The sequence below is a fragment of the Callospermophilus lateralis genome, chromosome 10 (assembly GCF_048772815.1).
Source record: "Callospermophilus lateralis isolate mCalLat2 chromosome 10, mCalLat2.hap1, whole genome shotgun sequence".
Taxonomy (NCBI): Eukaryota; Metazoa; Chordata; class Mammalia; order Rodentia; family Sciuridae; genus Callospermophilus; species Callospermophilus lateralis.
In genome coordinates, this window is record NC_135314.1 from 9,371,036 (window position 1) to 9,395,671 (window position 24,636).

At 46.3% G+C, this 24,636-nt stretch overlaps 1 protein-coding gene across 1 annotated transcript in view; it reads left to right on the forward strand.

Moving 5' to 3' along the window:
- The window catches only part of Runx1 (RUNX family transcription factor 1), a 222,212-nt gene that overhangs the window by 170,333 nt on the left and 27,243 nt on the right, over nucleotides 1-24,636 (forward strand). The window contains exon 6 of the mRNA XM_076867762.2: nucleotides 13,629-13,820. Within this exon, the coding sequence (XP_076723877.1) occupies nucleotides 13,629-13,820 (192 nt within the window). The remainder of the gene's footprint in view (nucleotides 1-13,628; nucleotides 13,821-24,636) is intronic.

Below are 24,636 nucleotides of genomic sequence, written 5' to 3' on the forward strand. Positions count from 1 at the left end.
TGTATTTTTTCTTATAAGCCAGGTAGCTATGAAAGACCTTAGTAAGGAGTTGATCCACTGGGTCTCTTTAGAGCTCTACCATTACTGTCCATGTGCACGCACGCGTGCGCGCCCCCCCCCCACACACACACAAACACTCCAGAAGCTTTACTTAAATTAGGTGAACCTACATCCTTATCTGTGTTTAAGTTCATCTGAGCTAATTTGCAATTTTTGAGTTCCCCTGTTCTTTCTATGTGTTTCCTATAAAAACAATTCTTTGACAGGACTCAGTGGTGCACATCTATAATCCCAGTGACTTGGGAGGCTGAGGGCAGGAGGATTTCAAGTTTAAAGCCAGTCTCAGCAGCTTAGAGAGGCCCAAAAGCAACTTAGTGAGACCCTGTCTCAAAAAGGGATGGGGTTGTAACCCAGTGGTTAAGTGCCCCTGGGTTCAAATAAATAGTACCAAATAAACAAAAAACATTCTTTCAGGAGGTTTGCTTTTGGCTGTGAAAGTTTGAAATGTTGCATCAGGGAAGGGAATCATCAGGTGTCACCTGCTCGTGTGTGCCAAGCTGGCTTGTCAGTCACACAGCAACACACATCTAGTGGGACAGGAAATGCCTTTTTCATAGTACGATTTTCATCAAGTTCTACACATCAGCTATGCGGCATCACTGGGAATGTTCACTCCAGTCTATAGCAAATATTCCAGATTTACTTCCAAAGGTGAAAGCCAAGATAGAAGGGGTGGGGGGAGAGGGAAAAAAAAAGGGAAAGGACTTCAGTACCCGAAGCATTATTCTTTTCTGTTTGCCTTTTTTAAAGCAACACAGTGGAATTAATCTGCAACTCCCTAGACCCCTATAAAGCCAGTTAATGGCAATGCATTAATTTGGTGCTTCCATGACTTACGTACACTCAGGTTCCATTAAAGCAAGTATTGACTAAAGCTCTTGCTGTTATTGAAATCTTTCCGCGTACTTTCCTATACTGAACTGGCAAACATTGGACATTTTATGTGCTTTCCTGATTTTTGCTTTTGTTTTTGTTCACCATGGTTTATAAGTCATCTTCTGGTCATTTGAGATAAAAAGTAAACATTTGAAGTCAGTCAGTTCTTAAGTACTGTATAAATTTATGGCCCTTTTTGGATTTGTTCCTGGCATCTTATTTTCTCTTACCTTTGAGTGGTTTTATGGTATTTCTAATTCACTCCTTTTTGAGAACTAAGGAGCAACATCTTTCACTATTGCCTGACCTGACTTGCAGGCATAGCTCAGCACCTCAGGGGGGAACCCCATGGAGCTTTAGGGAGAGGAGATCAGAACCTGACAACCTAGCTCTCAGGTCTGATCCCTGCTGCTTACGGGCTGCACATCTCAGTTTCTTCATCTGTAGAATGGGCTTCCTGATATCTGCCCTGAGGGAATGTGAGGACTAACTAGAAACTGAGGGGCCACCTGGACCTGCAGCAGCTGAGGACCACGATCCCAAGCTGGCCGCCCTCTCACCTCTCCATCATAACCAGACCGACCTCCCCAAGTCAGCTCTGCAAATGTGAACCCAGGAAGATGGGATTCCTGTCTTGGGAATTCTTGTGCAGATTGAATGAAGATGAAGTAATACCTATAAGGACATGTGCTAGGCACAGACGTGCCCCTTAAATATTAATTGTCATCATTAAAGCTCATGCCAGGGACATAGGCAGCTCCTTTTCCCTGGTCCCACAGCACTTACCAGGGAATCCAGTGGAATCCTGCCCAAGTAGGGGTCAAAATTTTGCCATTGCCAAGTTATTTAAAAGAGAAAAAGAATCCCCACAAATTGGGCCCTTGGGACATAGTATAATAAGGGTTCTCTCTCTCTCTCTCTCTCTCTCCCCCCCCCCCCCCCCGCTCCTTTCACTCTACCTATTGGAAACTCCAAATATTGAAGCACAACTGGGGTAACCTATTGTTCTGCTTCAGAGAAGGAGACATGATCTTTTTCCAAACATGAAAAGTTTAATCAAATTGTAGCTCCTTTTTTCCACCCCCCGTTATGGGGGATTGAGCCCAGGGATGCTCTACAACTGAGCCATACCCTCAGTTCTTTATATTTTAATTGAGACAGGGTCTCACTAAGTTGCCCGGGTCAGCCTCCCGGGTCACTTGGATTACAGGCATGCACCACCAGGCCCAGCTACATTTCTTAACTGAACAGTAAGTACCCATGTTGCTGTGTCCCCTGCCAAGGCCCTAGCATCTAACTGATTCCTGTTATCCCTCAATGAAGCTTCTGGAGTGTGTGTGTGTGTGTGTGTGTGTGTGTGTGTGTGTTGTGTGTGTGTCTGTCTATAAGATAAAATAATGATATGAATTCTGCAAAATCACTGCATAGATTGTTTTGCAGAAATTGAGATAGGTTATGTCAAAGTGTAGTTTAAATAATCTTTCAGCTAGGTAATAGCAATGTTCTAGAAAATAGTAATACAAAGCTACTATTACCATTCTGCATGTTTTACACAGAAATTTTAGGGATCTTAAATATGATAATTATTAGTTTCTTGAAGATAGATATCATCTTGTATCTTTCAGGACTTATGAGAAGAAAATTGTAGAGAAAAAATAGGGAAATATAAATCGTCCATCACTATGAATCCATAGTTTTCAGAAATTTTACCTTTTTTCATTAGAATATCTTTTAATTTCCTTGGCCTACCTACATCTATATGCTCTTTAAAAATGTGAGAAACGGAGGAAGGAACCTTGACCAACAATTGAGAGTTGAGTTTTATCTGAATGTATGTTCTTTGACAAGACCAAATATGATTTTTTTTACTACAACTCTATTATTCCATGTACTTTCTATGGAAACACTCTATAGTGGAACAGCCACTTGGGAACAGAAGGGAAATGGGGCAGACCACATGGCAACTTGCTGGCTCCTTGGGCCTTAACCCTTGAGTTCCCCATGGCTCTTTATACATGGTGCTTTCTGGAGATATCTGGGTTAGCTTTCAAGGTCGTGAAATGCTATACCCCTGAGACTTGGTGCCAGTTTTAAAAACTGCAACTGCTTGGAGGTAAGACTCTTCCAAAGCTCCACAGGCCAGACTGCTGTCCTGTTCATTTACTGACATGCTAGAGAGACCCATTCCATTCCTTGGGTAACTCAGCCAGTCTCAAAATAAATAGGTACCTCGTGCAGGGAGAAAGAACTGGGAACTACAGAAATTTGAGTCTTGAGGGTTGGGTTGTTCTTGGAGTTCAGTTGAGCTCTAAAAGGAATCCTGAGCCCTGGCAAGGGAGCTGCCCAAGAGAGCCCAGTCCTGGATTCTGGCCCCACCTCCTCCAGGAAGCTCAGTGCGTCCCATTTCCTCTCAGAAACTCTGTTTCCTCATCTGCAGGAGAGGAAGAGGGATTTAGCGATTTTCAAGGTTCTTTTCATTTCCTAAAAGTATGTTTCAATGTCTGTGAGAGCAATTGCCTTCAAAGCATCATCTTCTACCTTCCAGAAGGAGAGCTGTGCCCCACTGTGATCAGAGCACCAAATTGGGAGAGTGAGATGATGACTGGGGCCGGGGCAGGTGTTGGGAGGGAGGGAGAGTACATCAGTGAATACCCCAAGCTGAGGAAGAGATGAACAAAGGTCCAGGAAGAGTGACATGCCACCGTAGGGGAAATCTTCCTAACTAGATTTCCCATGACTTTGGCAACATTAAAAGGAAAAAAAAAAAGACATCCTTAAACCTACAAAGTGTTCAATTGTCCCAGCCCTAGCGTGGCTTGGCCGGCCACAGACCGTAGTGTGAATTCCTCAGCCAACTGAAAAAGATGGTGTGAGTTCTGTTGACTTAATTGTTTGAGTGTTTCTGACGAGGCTGCCTCCCTCCTTCTCTGAGCAGTATTATGGGCTGTTCTTCATTACCTGCCCTACCTATCTTCACAATCTAGCCGCAAACAGCTCTGGTTGACCACACCACTTCCCTATTGAAAGTTAATACTGTTTGACTCATTCTGTGCTGCTAACCCGAAGCCAAAGAAAACAAGCCAGAGAATAACCGGCTTGTATGGAGCTTGGAAAGCTCTCAGCGGCCCTCCTTTCAAAATCCTATACAGTAGCTTTACTATATCTCTCGCTGCAGCTGCAAAAAAAACGAAGGAAGCAGAAGTGGCTTTTAAAAAAAATGAAAATAAAAAATTGGGGGTGGGGAAGAGACGGAAGAGAGTGGGGCGGGGCCCCCTCAGGCTAGGAAAAGACAGCGAGGTCTGGGGCCCTTTATAGAGCTCTCCAGAGCTGATTCTGTGTTGACACACCAGCGTGGTCACACAGAAGAGTGACTGTGCAAGGAGCTGACAGGAAAGTTCAAAACATTTGTCAAAAGGCAAAGGGTTCCCTACTGCCAAGATAGCAGAGGGCGTGGGGAGTCTGGTACCCCAGGGCCAGCCTTCTTGGGCCAAGTCCCCCGGTCACAATGGGCCAGGGGCAAGGTCTGCAGCTTTCAGATCTGAAAAGGATTTGGAGGGAGAATCAATCTCTGAGTTTTGCTAGGGAAGTCACCATGTCTTCTCCCCCTTCAGTACCATAAGTGACTCAGATGTGGTCACCAGGGAGAATGGGGGCACTTGTGTCTTAGAAGACAGAACTTTCCCTCCCAGCATCACTGGCAGACGGTGGGACCGTTCTCCTCACCCTGCTGTGGAGTCCAGGCATGTAGCCACTGGCCTGCTCAGGGGAGTGGTAGCTGAGATTCCCGTGGCCTTTTCTGTCGCCCTCCCCCAGGCCTCCGCAGACAGCCGTGGAAAAAAGGCTGCCTGAGGCCTGAGTGGAACTGTCATCCCCCAAACAGCCTGAGAGCCCTTCCTCTGGACGTGGGAGGCAGGGCTAATAGTCTATAAAAACAACTCGTAACTCTGGCTTTCTGGCTAGTCAGGCCCCAGTGCCAGCCAGGGCCTGTCGGCCGTCCCTGCAAGGCCCTCGGCCAGGCTCTTCTTTCGGCTAGTCTAGAACTTCAGTTGGCATTTATGACAGGAGGGAGAGGGAGAACCAGGTGCCCTCCCCTGCTGCTGGGAAAGGCCCTGGGGCCGCGTGGGCAGAGCTCTGAGGAATAGGAGGGACTTTCCTGGCCCCTTTTTATAAGCACAGAGGAGAGTGCACCCTGCACCCAGCACGTCCTGGAGCAACCTAGGCCACAAGCCTAGGCCACAGAAGGACCGTCCTCCATTCACTCCTTCATTCATTCGGCAGCACTTACTGGGGCACTGCTCAGCCCTGAAAGGTCCTTTCCAAACCTGCTCAGCACCCTGCTATTTACACAGGAGGGGGACAAGACCCTGCAGGAGGGGAGAAGGTCTGGGTAGAGAATGGCGGCCAGGAAACACTCTGACGCACGGGGAGTTGGCAGGCCTGGGGGCTTGTTTCCTCCCAAGGCCTCCTGTCCACCCGGGCTTGGCTTGGCCTGCTGAAGGCCTGAACTCCACAGCTGGCGGGAACTCCAGGCACCTTGCAGGAGTCCCTGCTCACCCGCTAAGCCCTCCCCTGCCCTGCATCTCAGACTGCCCTCTGAGGCTGTCCCCCTGCATCTCCCTAGGATGGGAGCTATCTGATAAACAGCAAGCTCACTGGCAGCCCCCATTCGGGTTACTTTTTAATGACATGTGGCAGGGTTCCTTCTTGAGGGAGGGCTGATGATCCTGTGGTTGGGGCTGTGGGGAACTTGCCTCTCCACCCCACAGAGGGCTACCAGTGGTGGAGCAGTGCTCCACCCTAAGCTGCTCTTCCCTCCTTAGTCCCAGACAGACAGAAGGAGGCAGTGACCAAGGGCAGGGGAGCCTGCAGAGGCTGATTCTGCTTCTGTAGGCCCAGGCCTCCACGAGTCCTGTGAGTGGCTGCAGACACCACAGCCTGTCACTCTGAGCCTTGAAGTCAAGAGCTAAGTGTGGGTTCTGTTTTCTTCCCTGAGTCTTGGAGGCGGGACCCAGAGAGGTAGGCGGGATCCGCCCCAGTGCAACCTTTCCCCTGAAGCCGCTGTTTCTTCATCTTTCTTTGGCCTTGGCTGCCTCTGCCTCCCGTTTTCGGTGGCTCCTCCACCTGTCCTGCTGCACTTCACTTGAGCTTTTGTATCAGCCCATGTCATGAAGGCGATCGTGGGGTGCTTTGTGTGTGTGTAAAATAAGTATATGGTGTGTACGTGCATGTGCTATGTGTATGTGTATTTCTGTATGTATGTATCTGGATGTGATGTTTAGATGTGTATAATGTGTGCATGTGTGCGATACATATTTTATTATGTGTGTGATAGAAGTAGATGGTGCGTGTGTGGGAGGAGTCCATGTATACATGTGATGTGTGTATATGTGTCTATGGGCCCTGTATGTGTATATGTGTTTATCGTGTATTCGCATATGTATATGGTGGGTGTATGTGTGTGGTTTGTATGTGTGTGATATAAGCATGTGATTTTGTATGTGTGTGTACGTGAGTGGTGTGCTATGTGTAATGTGTCAGTGGAGACAATTGGCCACACCAGTCATGAAGGATCTGAGCACCCATTTGTTGTGTTAGGCCGTCAGTCAGCATTTAGTGAGCCTACTATGTGCCAAGTTTTCTTTGGCACTAGGAATGTCTCTATCCCTGTCTTTTGGTCCCTTGTGGTCTAGGGGGCACAGGCACCATGAGTGACACTAAGCACTCAGAGGGAGCCAAAGCCAAAGGGCTGGTTGGGGAGACATGGCCACTTAGGGTGTCCAGGGGTCCCTTGAGAAGATGGCCTTTAGGAAAGTGCCTGAAGGAGGGGCACATGGCCACAGGCACCTGAAGGAAGAGTATTCTGGGCCCAGGAACAGGGGCACCATGCACAGGTGGACTCTTGCACTTGCTTATAATGCCCCCGGCAAGAGGCAAAAGCTCCTGGCAGACAGAGGCACCGTCATCCCCTGTGCTGATTCTCCTGGAGTAAGACGTGTGTCTCTGGGCCCCTCAAGTAAGCAGAAAGTGTTTGGTACTAAGAAGAGGTGGCATCTGGCAGACTTCTCCCCACTGACTTGGTGTAACTTAGCTACCTCTGGAAGGTAGGACGAGTCTGAGAAAGGAGGACAGAAGCCCTGCACAGAAAGTGCAGCTGAAGGGGGACTTATGTTCTCCCGCCACTGATGGGAGGCGTGGGCCTCGGGACCCCAGAGCATCATTATTTCCTAACCCTATAAGGAGCAGGGAAGAGGGAGCTGGGGTGTAATTCACCTGAGTGGCTTTCTTTCTTCCAGCTGCAGCCTCTGGCAAGTTCCTTTAGGTTGAGTTTACCACCTCTTTCCCTCTGGACTCGGCTCTGGGGCAGCAAAGGGGCAGAGGGGCAGAGGCAAAGGAGAACACTATGTCCTGCTCAGTAGGGAGGCAGGAAAGGCTCTGTGGAGGCTTGAGGGAGGGAGCAGTGGACCCAAGAAGACGGGTTTCCTCGTCCCCAACAGCCACTATACAAGAAGCCACTGATAGAGCAGCTCGGGAGGGAGGACAAGTCCCTAGTCACCCTATGCCAAGCTGCCAGTCACCAGCACTCAGAAGGTAGGGCCTGCCAGGTGGAATCCAGATAGGAGGACCTGGTGGGGACTGAGATGGAGCTCTGAGACCCATCTCAACAGTCATGCTGGGGACTGGCTCCCAAAGGCCAGGAATCTACCTGCAAGAGACAAAAAGGAGCTTTTGAAAGTCATAGGCAAGGTCACCTTAAGTTGTTCAAGAAAGAGGGTGCTTGGAGCCTTCAGCAAGAACCGGTTGAGTAGATAATCACAGCAGAAGTAATTGTTATGGATGCTTTTAGAGCCCCTTGGAGTAATCCATCTTAGTCCTTTAATTCCAGGCTTCCAGATAAGGAGTCTTCATGACGAGGAGACTCCTCTCGTCCACAGCAAAGTTTGGAGGAAGTGCAGACTCAGAGCAGAGGGCGTGTGTGCCAGACTGGCAGTGATGTCTCCTGGGGCCGTGTCTTTTCTCCGGATGGGAGAAGGATTATGGCACCTGCGCTGACATCCTGATCCTCAGGGTGCTCCAGGTCTTAATGCCACATTTCTAGAATGGAATAAGTTTCCATGTGACCTCTTCCTGCCGTTCCCTAAAGTTCTCCCTCAGATGGTGAGGCAGAGATAACTTCCTACTCAAGAATCTAGGCTCACCTTACAGATCACCTGATTGTCAGATCTGGGCTCTAGAAGAATCTGTCTAGTTATACTGGGAGAGGACAGTTAGTTACATACCACCCACCCAGAAGTGAAGAGTCCAAGCCCTTTAAGCTGCTGTGCATACATCAAAATTTTTTTTAAAAAATAGGAAAGCCTTTTCAAATAGTTATCACCAAATGAGGCCATCACTCAGTGCCCAGGGACACTTAGTCTAAACACAGTGGAGATCTACAGCCGACCTTCTGTATTTGTGGCTTTGGCATCTGCTGATTCAACAACCAACCACAAATTGAAAATATTAACAAATATTGCACCTGTACTGAACAGGTAAAGGCTTTTTGTTGTCATCATCCCTAATCAATGTAACAACTATTTATATGACATTGACATTATATTCGGTTTATAAATAGTACAGAGATAGCTTAAAGTACACAGGAGGATGCATATATATGTGCAAATATGTGGCCATTTAATAAGAGACTTGAGTGTCTGTGGATTTTGGTAGCCACCAGGGTCCTGGAACCATTCCCCTGAGGATCCTGAGAGATGAATGTTATTTGGCATTTTATTTCCCAGCACACAGCCAATTAGAAACAGGTCAGAGATGGGCACTGGAGAAGCTCTCGCAGTTGGAGCCGCCCCTCCCTCTAGCTCATGCTTCTAGGTGCCCTGCTTGGCAGCAGCAGCAGCAGCACCTGGGATCTTACTAGAAATGCTAGTTCTCAGGCCCCCGAATACTCCAGACCCGCCAAACTGGCATCTCCAGGTATTGCAGCGCCTGCTTCAAGCATGCGGACACACTGCCACCGTGAACCCCAGCTCTGGCTCTCCTAATTATACCTGCAAACCAAGCTGGCAAGTGAGATCGTACAGATGGGGAGGGCAGAAGTTGAAGTGCCCAGACCCCTGCCATCTAGATCTAGGTAGCATTGTGTGCTGCTCATCTCAATTCACTTTGGATCCACAGAAACTTCTGTTTCTAGGAGCATCAAGTGTGAATGTGTATGTTGAGGGTGTTGAGCGACATGTCTTTTAGGCCTGTGCTCTTCCTCTAACTGGCTGTGTGAGGTGGATTAAATGGCATAACCTCTCTGAACTTTGTTTCCCACATATAAAAATGTGATAGATTTCTTGGCCTTTCTCCTGTTTTGCCATACAACCACATTGTGCTGTTCTGTTAGCTTCACTATATGAGAAGTGAGGCTGTCTACATTTATAGAACATTGGGTAGTAAACATACATATGTAATAGATAATAGGATATGTAATATATAGGATATTGTAATAAACATATTATACATCACTACATGCTTTTTGTTGCATTATATATTGTATGTATAATATGTAAATGATATATAGTATTGGACAAAGTTTCCCAAATTACACAAGCTGGAAGAAGGCTGGGTTTGCTGTCAGGCAGGGTAACATCTCACTTGCAGGAGGCTTTAAGCAGGGATTACATTCACCTTCAGTACTGTCACTTGAAAACCCCAATGGCCCTGAAGCCTAGAGTTTAAACTGTCGCACAGGCAAGGTGAGCTGTCTCTACATGGATCAGTTTCTGCTCCCCAGTCATATAACTGCAGTAAGAAAGGAAAAATTCCATGTTTTTAAATCTAGAGTCAGGTTCATCAGCAAACATCTATTGAAATGCAGGTGTCCTTTTAAAATGAGAGTATGAAGTCCATCTGTTCTTTCAGGAGACCTGCAACTTTTTACACACGCTCGTGAGCACACAGAGATCTCTTTAGTGTTATCATTTCACATAGAGTTTTCTCAACTGCTCATCATGCTGGTGATCTGTGTACACACCTTCCTAGTTTTTCTGCTGTCAAGAAAAGTAGTAAGCCCAAGTCAAAAACATGGACAAACAAGTTATTGATTCCTGGAAAATGCCTTATACACTTTTGCCTAACTTTTGCCAAGAAAAGGTAGTAATTTAGCAATATTGTTTTTTCTGATAGAAGATGATCACTTACCACCACAGATCACAAAGGTGTGTTGAAAAAGCCACTTCAGTTATCAATGAGGCACGCCTGCCTTCTCAGTCTTCGAGGAAAATGAAAGCTGGTCTCATTTTCTGTCATAAAACATTATAACATTTAGCGATACCCTCATGAGCAGCCATCCCAGGAAACTACAGGAATGTTTTTGTAATGAAGTAAAATTTAGCAAATGGCGTTCACTCATTTTTATTATACTTTTTCATTCTTTTTGTGACTCTGCATATATAATAAAATTCCAATCAAGTACTTTTTTTTCACAAATGTAAAAACGATAATGAAATAATTCAGGGTCCTTTTCAACTCTGTTTAAAAGTTAGTGAGATGTCCCAGCGTGGAGTCTTGAGGTAGCCACGGTTTCAAGCAGCACCCTGTAAACATTCACGCCTGACTTTCAACACGCTCCAAAAGCCAGGTTGCCAACGTGCATATGTTTAGGGCTGTATCGTAATTCTCCCAGGGGGTTGATCCTGTGTTGAATTCCCTGTTGCCCTCCAAAGTCCCGCCCTCACTAAGGAAGCAGAAAAGTGAATTTCATAGTGGACTTTTTCCATACTCCTCTATTTAAAATTCAGGGGGCAAATTGACGTTTTAATAGCATACAAGTACAGGAAACTGAAGACATAAAGCATCCATTTTCCCCAGTCTGAAAGTTTATATCGGAAGCTCCTATATTTCATGCAAAATATTGCTTATTTGGCACACAATGCCTGGGGGTTTCAGAAAAGAAGAATTAGGTGTTCCTGGGCTCTAGCTTCTGAGCGCATCTGGACCACACCTTGGACATAATGATGCGTACTTTTCCCTGTGCCCTCAGTTGCCTCTCTCTAACGCTGTCGTGAGCTTGGGGGTCAAGTTCCCCCCAGAGGCAGCACTGCTCCTCCCTGCTCCCAGAACACACGTGGGGAGAGTGTGGAATGAACTCTTCCCCAATCCTCTGGCATTAAACTCAGCCCCAAGACTCTCAGGGCTTAGGGAATAGCTTAGAGTGCAGAATTGTTTTCTCTGAGAGCTATGCCCGAACATTCCTGCTAAAGCAGGCGGCCATCAGTTAATCTCTGCAAATGACTACAGTTTTGGCAGGTGTCAGCTGGTACAGAAATGGTTCACATGTTAAAACATTTTTTAGAGCGTAGGGTAATAAGAGGGGACTAATAAAAATCCCAACCTCCTGTAGCGTCGGGCCACAGTGGCCACTTGAAATGACTTATTCCTGTTTAGTTTCCCGGTGGCACCTGTCCCCAGGTTTGCTAAGGCAGACACACTGATAGGTTTCTTCAAAGGCTGGCCGAAGAGGCCACCGCACTCGAAGCCGTGCGTTCGGGACAGTCCTGTACACATCATTCCCTGGGTCACCCACTGTCCTTCACACAGTGTTCTTCAAAAATGCCACTGGGTGCCCAAGGAATGTGAGGTTGAAATGTAGACAGAGCCTGCTGGAAGCCCTTGCCAACCAGCATTCTTTCTGAGGCCATAGAACACTCCAGAATCATGCTTCCTGCCATTTTCTTTCCTTGACTCCTAATACCAGGCATCAGACTTCAGGAGGCATTTAAAGGGCTAAATTATGCTTTTAAAGGTTTTTGAGTTGTAATTGTGTGTTTTTCCGCAAGGAAACCTTCAGATTTTTCAGTGTGATCAGGAAGTGAGGGTCAGTCCTAAGAGGAGGAAGGAACCAGGAGGACTCCATTCAGGGACACTGAATTACACCGTGATAGAAATAGAATGTTCTAGAAAAGGACGTTTTTGTACTTCTGAGGGAAAGGGATGATGGAGGTTGCTCCGGGACCTGGCCCCTTTTGTCCACAGACCTGGTGCTTAAAATACTCAGCCTGTAAGAGGCCTCTCACATGTGAGCCGGCCGAGCCTGCGTGACTCAGGGTGTTTGCGTTTGACTCGAGTGTTGTGGGCTGGAGCACTGAATCAGAGTCCAGATTTGCCTGGGTGACACATGAAAAGAGGGAGCGTTGCATTTGAACTACACAAATATTATGCTTAAGTATTTTTCCTCCATTTGGAGCCAAACAGGTCTTGTTAATGATAAAATCACTGCAATATAGTGGGCCTTTTTTCTGGTGCGGAATTTGAGACAGTGTCAACCGTGCCAAGGGGCCCCGAAGCAGGAAGAACCGGCAGGCCGCGGAGATTGAGAACCATAACATGAGTTACACAATTTAATTTTATAATTGTAGTGATGGAGAACTAGGAGAAAATGTGCTGCTCCAGGTGGCACCCCTACCCGGGGCTGGGGGGCGTGCAGTCAAGGATTCTCTTTCTACTTTAGGGTTAGGACAGGGTATGGAAGGAGCGCTTTCTGGGGGCAGCAAGCCGGCTGTGTTTTGATGCTGGGTTTTTTTTGTTTGTTTGTTTGTTTGTTTTTGTGAAATCGATCAAGGACTCTTTATCCAAACAAACCTCAAGGGTGAGGAGGGGGTCAGAGGGCATCTTCTTTGAAAGAGGAATGAATTGCCAAGGCCCACTGGGGCTGCATCCCTACATGGGAACCTCAGCTCTGCCATCTCTCCTTTAATGACATTTTGTTGGGAATTTAAGAGAGAAAACTGGAGGCCCCATCCCCCTGGTACACCCCATGTGAGCCCCTCTGCTGGCTGTTCCTGGTGACAGTGACACCGACTGTCCACAGAGACACCGAAGGCCCACCCTCCCACTTTAGATCCCTGAACCAGCCTGGGGAAGCTCCCCAAGTTCGCTGGCTGCTCACTCTGCACTCCAGAGGTCCTGGGCTGGCAGGAGTACTGGACGAGGACCAGGTCACACCTTCCTGTCGACCCCCTCATAGGAGTGAGCCCAGGGAGTGGGCTTCGGGGAAGAAAGAATAACCCGGAGGAGCCTGCCTGGAGAGGGAGGGGGGCCGAGGGACGGCCCCTGGAGGTGCACCTATAACAGGAAATCTGACCTCCAGGGCAGTGGTTCGTGGCCACACCCCATTTCCTGTTGGAAGGGGCATGCTGCTGACCTCCAGGGCCCGCTCTGCTGCTGCTTAGGCCTGAGGGTACTTGGGTTTGCAGTAGAGAGGGGCAACCTGGTGCCGCCAGGAGGGCACCTTTCCTGGCCACCACAGTTAGCCCACAACCATGGCAGAGTGCCAACGGGTAACCCAGCTTCCTGCCCTACTGCCACTGCCATGGCCACTTCCTGTGTCCTCCTGCATTCATCCTGCCCAGCTGAGGTAGGAGCTGAGTAGGGGGTTGAGGACCAAGGCCCAGACTGGAGGAGCACTAGTGACCAGTATGATGAAAGAGGCCCTGGTCTGCTGTAGGGACAGTGGCCCCAAATTCCCACAAGCAGCCAAATTCCCACTGGGCAGATGTCCAGCAAGTCCATGTTGGGGGTGAGGGAAGAGGGAGGGGAAAGACGAGAAAAGCCCCAGTTTTAGAAATTCCACAATACATTTTCTTATCTCTTCCCTCCCTCCTTCCCCATCTCCCTCTCTGTCTCCCACCCCTCCCACCCGCTCCCCACAATAGGACATCGTCAGAAACTAGATGATCAGACCAAGCCTGGGAGCTTGTCCTTTTCCGAGCGGCTCAGTGAACTGGAGCAGCTGCGGCGCACGGCCATGAGGGTCAGCCCGCACCACCCAGCCCCCACGCCCAACCCTCGGGCCTCCTTGAACCACTCCACTGCCTTTAACCCTCAGCCTCAGAGCCAGATGCAGGGTAAGTACCAGGTGGGGCGCGTCTCCCCCACCCACCCAGACCAGCGTGGCTTTTCCTGAATGCTTAAAGGGAGCCCCTTGAGCCAGCAGCAGCACCTGGGAGCTGGTTAGAAATGCAGTCCCTGGCCACTCCGCCCACTGAGTCAGGTCTGCATTGCCACAGGATGTGCAGATTGAGAAGCCGTGCTGCCTAGGCTGCAGAGGACATATCGAGATACACACACATGCACACAGTGTCTCTCAGTATCTATGGGCGATAGGGTCCAGGACCCAATGCAGATGCCAAAATCCATGGGTGTTCAAGTCCCTTATATACAGTGGCTTAATATTTGCATATCACCTACACATATTTTCCCATATACTTTAAGCTACCCCTAGACTACTTGTAGTAGCTAATGTAAATGCTAAATAACTAGTTGTGATAATATTTTGGGGGGATTATGACAAGAAAAAACTCTCTACATGTTCAGTGTAGATGCAGTTTTTAAGAAAATATTTAAAATCTGTGGTTGATTGAATCCTTAGATACAGAACTGACAGATACAGAGGACCAACTCTGTGTGTATGAGTGTGTCTGAGTGTGTACACATATATGCAATCTGGAATTTTTTAAAGAGCTTTGGTTGTGCTATTTTCTTACCTACTCTTTAGGCTTGAAGATACATCACACACAACCACCCACATACACATGCATGTCTAGCAAGGTGAGGTGGGGATATTAAAAGTTATTTCTGCATGTAAAGTATTCATGGGTTTGTATCTAATATATGTTATTTTTAAAAATATTAAGAAGTAGTAGGAATGTATGGATGCCATTATATCAAGCATAATATTTGCAAAGCAATAAAGAACACAAGTTCCCCCACCCCAAGGGGCCAGTGAGCAATCGAAAAACTACTGTAAAATGCAATAATTGCATAAAACCCACTGTGCCAAATTAGATAACACAGTGTTTACATCGGAGAACCACTGATGTCAATGATAGCTTGCTCCATGGTACCATTTCAAATATCTGAAATGCAGTCATTTTCTCTGTGCCATGCAGACACAGCTGTATTTAATATGGTCACAGTAAGATTCCCTTCTCAAAGAAGCAGCTTTGTTCAGCTCAAAGGAAAAGATAAACAACACATCTGGAGAAGGGCAGGTAGCCAGCAGGGGATATAGCAGTTCCTTGGAGACGTTAGCTTCCCCAGGCATTCTCTGCACGTGGGTTGTGTTGTGAGGGGCACAGGCAGCATGTCTTTATTAGGCCAACTGCTTTCTTTTAGGGCTAACACACGCAGGTCTCTTGCAAGGCGTGCCCACATCTTCTACTGAGCATTATGGAAAGCCCAGGCCATTCATTTTTCACAGTGAGGCTCCTGGGGGAGGTGCTTTTATTTGAGTGGAAAGTTCCCAAAGAAATCTCCCCATAAGATGAACTGTGCACATGGTACTGAATGACCTATCTGTAGGCAGCCCTTTTGTATACAAATAGAAACCTAAAGCTTGAGGTCTGGAGGCTCTTTCTCATCTGCGATCTCATTGTAAGTGTATTTAGGAAGCAGTCCCATGAAATTATTAGTCTCCTCATGCTTAATAATCATATATAGTTATTCAAAATATGCACACTGATTTTAAAAGATTCCACAGTGCATGAGTGTGTGGCAAATGAGAGCAGCTGGTATATATGTTAGAGTGATGGACTTGGGGCAAGTTTTATTTTAATGAAAAATAAAACTCCCCAGGAGATTATTTTTATCTTGTTTAGGATCATTTAAATTAATGTAAGTCATCTTTCAATTAGTGTGTAAGATCAAAGGGTTAAAACTGTGTTAAACGTTCTTCATTTCTGTGACCATTTGAACTACCAGGTTGATAAAGGGATTTGCTGTAGGACAGACTTCTGAATGAAAAATATTAAGCATTTTTAAGAGAATTCAACCATAGTGGGGCAAATTGAAATGTTCACCTTGGGTCTGCTTTATTTTGGACAGTTTTGGTGAGGAGCAAATGTAATCTAATTTCTCTTTTCATCAGATATGATTCTTTGCCAAAAAAAAAAAAAGAAAAAAGAGGGGGATGGGAAGTTGGCAGGTTGGGTTCTTTGTCCTCTGCAGGCGGCCGCTCTTGGGCTCTGGGCCGGAGGCCTGGCCTCGCATGGGCATCCTGTAGCTCTTTGGAGTACGTGTGCTTAGCGCCAAGTATCACCCCTTTTGTTCCTTTTAAAAACTTTTTACTTCTGCAACATCTAAGCAATCATAACTTGCTTTTAGAGTACCTTAGGGGCTTGGTTGCTACTCTAAAGAATGTGTTAACTATATTGCTGGTGTTCTTTCTCTCCAAAATATGAATCTGATATGCAATACTTCACTTGTAAAATGGAAGGAACAGCATCTTAGAAATGAGTGAGCAAGATATTTTCTTTAAAACTACTTTTCCTCTCTCTTTCTCTCTCTAAATCTCTCTCTCCTCCCCTCCTCTGTCTCCTGCTTCCTCCCCCCCCCCCATATTTCCTGTAAGAAAATGCTGTTATACAGTCACTTTCTGAGTAGCCCCTTAAGCTTTTTTTCTGGAAATTAGAAGTTAGCAGGGATGGGCTGGGAGAATAAGTCAGTTGGTAGAGTGCTTGCCTTGCATGCACAAGGCCCTGGATTCAATCCCCAGTACCAAAAAAAAAAAAAAAAAAAAAAAAAATTAACAGGGATGATATGCAAGTCTCTTTCACCAGTTTTTTTTTTCACTTTGTTCTCAACAAGAAAAAAAGGCTGATTTCCAGGATTAGCCTAGAGTGTCCATATTAAGATGATACTTTAAGAAATCACTCTTTGAAATGGCAGCAGTAGTTTTAAGAAAAATATCCCAGAAGTGGGCAGGGCAGCCCTTCTGTGGTGCTGTGTAAATGTTTTTCAACTTTACAGAGAGACCTGGGGACTTGGGGATCACCAAGGTTCATACAGAAGCTGGGGGCCCTGCCTCGCTGGCACCTCTGCAGGAGGCTTAAGCCAGCCCCTCTGTCAGCAGGAAGTCACTGATACAGAATAGCACCTCTATTTATCTAGAATCAGATGGGCTTCAGAATCACTCAAAATAGACATCTCGAATGATCAGAAGCAAGGTGCAGACGGAGAGGGGGGCAGGTTGCCATGCCACCAAACCACTGTTTATTTGTTGAGGTTTTAACTATAAAAGGGCTGAGGTTAATTTCAACTTCCTATTTTGCCAGGTCTTAAAATTGAAGAGAAAGCCATTTGCCATGGCTTCATGGTTATGCAAGTCGAGATGCAAGCATGAACTTCCATGATTGTGATTCAGAATTCGCATATTCCTTTTAAACCAGGGGACAGGGTTAGATTCTAGAGTGCTGTTTGGTCTCATCTCCAAGTTGGAGATGGCTTGGGGCAACCCAAGTGAGTAATTTTAAGAATTTAACTCTGATTGACCAAATCTGAGGAACTGCATTGAAGGTGGTGTAGCTTTCTCCTTCCTGGGGAGATGAGGATACAGGGACATTGGCTGGTGTAGAAAATTGTCAAACTCAGCTGAACTAAGAGGCCGGTGTTGCTGTCACTGCGCCCACTGGTTACTCTGAGCATCTTTCTGACTTTCCTTGGCCTACTTGTGATGTGGCACGGGTCAGACCTTTTGTCTCCCATGTTCTATGCTCACGGCTGTCTCACACGGCTAATAGAGAAGCCGAACTTGCCCACTGTCTCCAAGCTCTCCGGCTTTGACTGGACTCAAACACTGACCTTTCTGGCAGTACATGAAGCCAGCGCAGGTGGGCTGGAAGTCCCTCCCAAGCTTGTACTCTTGGATCAAGGGCAGACAGGTCTGACCAGTGTTGAGAAGGAGAGACATGGGAGAGGTGTTGGCTAGCCGCTCACGAAGCTGTCCTGACTGAATGCATTCTGTTATGACTCAGTGTTGATCGTAATGATGACTCTGGGCTCTCTGATGGGTGTCTTACTAAACTGTCCCCTTTTGGTACATTTGTACTTTTATTTTAAATAAATTGGGGGTTAGGGATTGAACCCAAGGGTGCTTAATCACTGAGGCACATAACCAGTTCTTTATTTTATTTTTTTTAATTTTGAGACAGGGTCTTGCTAAGTTGCTGAGCCTGACTTTGAGCTTTCAATCCTCGTCTCAGCCTCCCCAGCTGCTGGCATTACAGGTGTGTGCTACGTGCCCAGCTGTATACATTTGTTTATAAGATGGGGAGAAAAGACAACTCAGAATAATGAATCTCTGAGCATGCACGAAGGGGGATGCGTGGGCAGGAAGAGGGCTCCCCAGCTACTCTGTGTTTCCTTTGATGGGGCAATTGCCTTCCTAGGGGTGAGCCTTTCTTGTAGGGTCCAATGGAACCAAATCAGGCAACATCTGATCAGCCTGAGGAGAGCGGGTACCTCCACTGGAGAGTTCCATATGACCAAGAGGGCTCTGTCTTCATAGATCATCTCCTGGTTTTTAGTATTGATGGTTATCTTCCCCCAAAGTTAATGTTACTTTAAGTAGATTGTCTTCTCTTGCCACCGTGTGTGAAATTCTTTGAGGTACTGAATCGGCCTTGCTCCCCAGTTGTGCTGGGTTCCTCATGTCAGTCTGATTCTCTCCGTATGGGCAGACTTTTCCACCATCCTGTAGGGAGCAGAGGTAAAACCCCTGCCTCCAGGGAACATGCCAGAGGAAGAGATAAGGGACCTGGGGGCTTCTTGCCCAGAAAGCTCCAGAAAATGACATGAAGACCCTTTCCAGACATGGAGGACACACCAGCTGCAGAGCATTACCCACCCCCCTCTCGTTCCCTCCTTCCCACCCCCCCCCCTTTTTTTTCTTTTCTAGCAATTCTAGAAGTTTGAAAACAAAGTGAGGGGAACTTTTTTCACCTTGGAATTATATACTACAATCAAATTAGAGGCAACCAGAGATTCTCTTATGGAAATCTATAATGATCATTTAATGATCACACAGTAAAATATTCAGTGCTAGAAACCAACTTGAAAGACCTGTTGTAACGTGAAAATGCAAGATTTCATTTAAAAAAAAAAGAAAGAAAGAAAAACCCCTCTTACCTAGATGTAGTGTTTGAGAACCTAAAGATCCATAGCACCAGAATCATACCTGAAAAGCCAGCCTGAGTACGGTATTCCCATAAACAAGAGGAAGGGAGGAAGGGGGGCTGCAGGAGGCCAGCAGGAGGGAGGGAGGAAAGAGAGAGAAAAAATGAAAAAGGAAAGGAAGAGAGGGAAGGAGAGAGGAAGGGAAACCTAGAGGGATGAGCACAGAACAAAGAGCCCCCTTTGGGCGTGAGGTGCAGTGGCCCCCTGCCCCCTCACCAGCAGGCAGGTTAGTGGAGAGAAGCTCCTCAAGACAGGAACTGGAACGCGGTTCCTATTCTATATTCTTGGCCGGTGCAATACAAACCAGAAGTTTAAGGAAAGTGTGGGAAGGTCAAAGTAAGGAACTGCACTGTGCACATGGACAACTGGAGAGAGGAGTGGAGGAGAAGGAGCCGGCTGGCCCTGCGTCCTGACCCACCTGTGCCAGGTGGCTGACATCCTTGCTGGCCAGTCACTCCTTGGTGTTGCTTCATGGTGCTTAGAGTGGGCAGACCTTTTGTGCCTTCTCTGATGTGCCCACCTTCTGCCATTATAGATTGGCACAGGGACCAACCCAGCAGTCCCCGAACAGACATTCCAGTGCTGCGACATATTTACAGCTAGGTACTTATAGCTAAGTAGTTAATAAGCCAGTCCTTCACAGGGGCTTGCCAATCTGTGACCTCCCAGCACCCTAGGAATCAAAACCCACATTTTAGCAGGCTTCCTTTGCAGACCAAATGTTTCCATGGGTATCATTCAGAATGGTCAAGCCACTTTCTCAGGAGCATGTTGGTACCTTGTGGGCATCTTTTCTAATTAGAAGGGGGAAAGATTTCACTTTAGGACTTGATCTTAATGATAAATTGTTCTTATTGGCTACATAGGTTCCCAAAGTTTCCTTGATGCTTGTGAACCTAGAGGCCAGTGCAGACAGTGCATTAAAGGATTTTGGGGGGAAGAAGCTTTGTTTTAACAAAACTATAAGTTAGTGCACTTATATGATATTGATGCTAACAATGGGTTAGAAGATAGCAGAGCATAGGCTAAGAAGGAAGATCCAAGAGGCAATCCCCCTAAACTAGTCTTCCCAATCTGGCCTCCACAACATGTGCTACAGGACTTTTGGCAAGATACTTAACCCCTTAAAGCCTCAGTTTCCCATCTGACACATGGGAATTATATAGCTATCCTTGCAGATGGTATAGTGACAGTGAACCATAAGGCAGTGGATGTTAGAGCCAGCCCACAGTTAACACTCAGGAAAGGCCACGTCACAATTGGCATTGACAAACAATACCAAGCTTTTTGGTTTTCTGATACTGCTATGATGAAGTGCCACAGTTTCAGGGCTAAAACCATAGGAATATGTTCTCTCACAATTGGAGCCAGAAGTCCACCATCAAGGTGTTGGCAGGATGAAGCTCCCTCTGCAGGCTGTAGGGGAGGATCTTCCTGCCTCTTCTCCGGCTTTGGTGGCTCCAGCATCCCTTGGTTTGTGACTGTGTCCCTCCAGTCTCTTCTTCCCTCTTTATTCGGCATTCTCCTCTATCTCATCTATTCCTCTGTTTCTTATAAGGACACATGTCATTGGATTTAGGCCCCGCCCACCCAGTCCTTGGTGGCCTCAAGCTCTTTTATGTAATTATATCCAGGGGCTGGACTTGTAGCTCAGCAGTAGAGCGCTTGCCTCATATAGGTGAGGCACTGGGTTCAGTTCCCAGCACCACATAGAAATAAACAAATAAAATAAAGGTCCGTCAACAACTAAAAAAAATATTAAAAAAAAACTTTTTCCAAATAAGATCCCATTCACAGTTCTGAAGGTCAGAACATGCACCTCTTTTCACGGGGCACCATTCAACTCACATACCAAGGTCATCAGGTCATTGGCCAGTGGCATTCAGGTTTCTCCACATATAGCTTGTGCATGTCCATCCCCCATAACAGATAGGAGGACAGGTGAATGGGAACATGAGGACTTGTGCCTATACACCCGGTTCATGTCCTACCACTACTAGCATCTCCATCCACCATTTGGGGGTTAGTGCTGTGCACCTTCATTTCCCAGCCAGGAGAACATGGGATTTCTTTTCTCTTTTTTCCTAGATAAGGTAAGATTTCTCAGTATTTTCTTGAACACTTATACAAATGGAAACACAGACCCCAACAGTGGTAGAGAAAGGGAGATTTTCCCTGATCTCAGAAGCAATGCAAGACAGGAAGACAGGCAACCTGGGTGCCTCTCACTCTAGTTCCCCAAAGCCATAGCAGTATAAATATCAATAAGCAGAGGACCAGAGAAGGACAGGAAGACCAAAGTCAGCCAGCTGGGATGGGCTCAAGAATATGACCTCCTGGACAAAAAGCTGGACATAACACTGTTGTTTTGAAACAAGCTGCCTTTTTAACAAATGGCTTTATTGCAAAGCATCATTGCCAAACATCTGTTTCAAAGGAATAGTGGTTTACTTTGTATATCTCATTATCCCAAATTTACAAATCACCTGACGACAGTCTTTCAAACTGGGATATCTATCAAAGAAATTTTGATGGTAGCCATGAAGTCATATCGAAGTTTAGCAAAAGTTTGTGCCAAAAGAAGAACAAACACTCTGTCAGCTATGAAAAATGGCTCTGACAGACCTAGTTCTGCAAACTGAGTTGGTTTTACTCGTTTGCATTATTATTTCTCATTTTCAGACTCTTTCAAATCCAGCATTTGGGATTTAAATTGTGCTGGGGGACTGCAACTACTTCTCTCTTTCCTTATTTCCCTCAGAGCGCCCCAGCCTGACTTTCAGGGGACATGGAGTGAGGCAAAGGGTTTCCCCTGCCTCCACACCAACAGTGGCTTCTGTGCCTATGTGAACCATATATTCACATTTCCCTTTCAAAGCCTCAGCCCTACTTTTTTCTTTTTTTTCATTATGAAACATCTGCTTCCTGTGCAGTTGAACAGCCAGTTGTTATGGAGATTGAAGGTACAGGATTGCAAAAGGCCTGCAAATAAAATCTTCCCTGACAAACCCAGTTTCTTTCCATAGACTTTTCTTCTATAATCTCTTTCTGGCAGAACATTATACATTTTGATGTTAGAGATTCAGTTACCATCCACAGTAAATAAGACAAAATAGTAATTTTAAAAGAGGTATAGAGCTCACCCCCAAAACAAATGTTGGTCAGTGGTGTGTGTGTGTTGCCGCTCTGTGCACTCCTGAGAATTGACGGGGAAGAAAATAAGGAGTGTACCACTTCGTACCCAATTGATTTCTGTTTATGAAAAGTCTTGAGGTTTAGTTTTAGCCCATCCCAGCTCTCCTGAGTAGCATGAAAAAAACATTTTCTGTTTAAAAATATATAAGCATTTTCAAGAGAAAGCATGGGCCATGTCATTAAGTGCCTAGATGAGCCAGGGACAGGAGAGCCTTCTCTAGATGGAGGCTGAACTGCCACAGTTCCAGGCACCATCATTATCATTATTTCATACCACCTTCAGGTCATATTTAGGGTTTAGAACTTTCCAAATAGAGTTGCAGGATTTGGAAAGTCATCTTCCAATTCTAATCTCCAGAGCTTATCATCGCACTTAACTCCCTGCCCCCATGGAACTGCAGTTCCTCTTCTTAGAGATGAAACTCCCTGCTTTTCCTCCCGGAGGGAATCAGCATGAACTGAACAGAAGGAATCTGTATCTCATGTCACCTACAGCTCCTGGTGGCATGAGACTTGAGCTTGGAAACACCGTAGGAACTGGAATGGTGCCTGTGTCACCCCACCATCTTGGTTCTTCCATGCAGTCTGAATTGGGTCACTGAATTGAGGCTCCATAAATCAATATAATCAGTTCTGTTTAACAAGGCTTGGGCCACTGTAGTGACCAGCCAGGTTCTTCTGGGAGTACAACGAGGATGCACTTGGGTCTTTCAGCTCTGGAGTTTGGGAGTGACTCCACTGGTATCATAGGAGCAGAGGGTCATCAGGGAAGGTCTGTGGGTCAGTTCCATCTCGAGTGTCAGCACCCACCCAAAGTTCCCCTAGCTCTGGAAGCCACTGGTTTCTGCTTAGGAAGGAGTCCTCTTTACCCTGCATCTGTAAGTGTTCAACCTGAGTCATTCCAAGGCCAGACCCAAGACCCAGAGCACATCCACTGTGCCGATCCCTCATTAGAAGGGCTGCTTCTGTAGTTTTAAAGGAACATCTTGAGATAAAAAGGGAGGGAGACATAATGTGACTAGGGATGCATTTCTTGGCGTTGCCAGTTATACGAGGGGAACGAACGTGGTTGTTTTATGAAGTCTCAGGGGATGACTGCACTGTTGTGGCCACTCTCACTCCATTAGTGCATCTCTCTGAACATATCAGATGGCAAATTATATAATGATAAAGTTATTAAAATATCTGTAAAAGTCAGCACAAGCTCAAGGGCTTGACTTGGCCTTTCTGCCCGCTAAGTGGTTTATTTAGATTTCTTGTCTCAAGGTCTGTTAATCTTCATCTGTACTTTGTTGTAAATTGCTTGCTATGTGGAACAACCATAATTACCTCAGTTTTAGGACGCACTTCTGTTGGTTGCCCAACAAGGCTGGTATCCTAAGGATGAATGCAGAAGTGCTTGGAGTGGGAGACCCACACATCCCACCCCCTCCACCTTTTGAAACTGTAACATGTTTGTGATTGTGTCTGCATCTGGGTTGTTATTGGAGCAGTTGAGGCAGCAACATTATAACAAGGACCAAGGGCAATAATAAAACAATAATAGCTCACATCAATAGAATGGATTGTGGAGTCAGTCCAGCCACCCACAGGGGCATGTTATGGTGGGGAGAAGGTTTGGCCTGTGCTCCCTTCTCTATACATGTCCTGGCATTGTTTCCTTGACCACCAAGTGCCAGGCCCTTGTTGCTCATGTAAATGATGCACCAGGTAGCCTGAAACTCTAATGATCCGGGATTCTAGATTTTGCAGTACCTGAGAATTAATGGACCTCCCTTAACATTCACAGGGAAACCAGAGGGGATACCCCAGAGCCTCTCACTCTTCTGCCTCTGAGTAAAGGCTACTTTGGGGGTAGGGTTAATATTTTTCCTGTGGATCAAGCTTCAAGAGGCTCTGAGCCACCATATGTTGGCTAAATAAGAGAAGTCATTGCCCAGACATGGATCTGTTTAATTTAATGTAATTTTCCACAAATTACAAAGCATGACTTTAAAATTGAATTTGTGTAAAATTACGGATGGCCAATTCAGGTGGAAGGGAAAGGAAATCTTGTTATTCCTATTCCAGAATCTCTTCCCGATTTCCTCATTTGATTCTTTCACGCCTTGGGGGGAGGGAGGAGATATGAGTGGGTCTATAAGGAATTTCTCTCATTTTTGAACTTTCTCCCTGGCCATCCAAGGAGGACGCAGCAGCCTGGAGATGTCAAGGCAGAATGCCAATTGTCTGTCCATCCATCCCACCAACCAGGATAGAGCTATTCTTTTCGTCTTATCATCAAAAGGGACTAGAATTACACTTGGGACCTCCCACTTTATAAGGAAAACTGAACATGGATCCATAATACTAACTCTTGAATTGTGTGGAGAATAATGGATATGGGTTTTGGAATCAAGTCCCACGTTGTCCACATCCTGGTTGTGTGACCTGGCAAGAAGCACTGACGTCCTCTGTGCCTGTGTTCCCACCTGTACACTGGGCACGGTTACACTAATAGTACCTAACTCATGA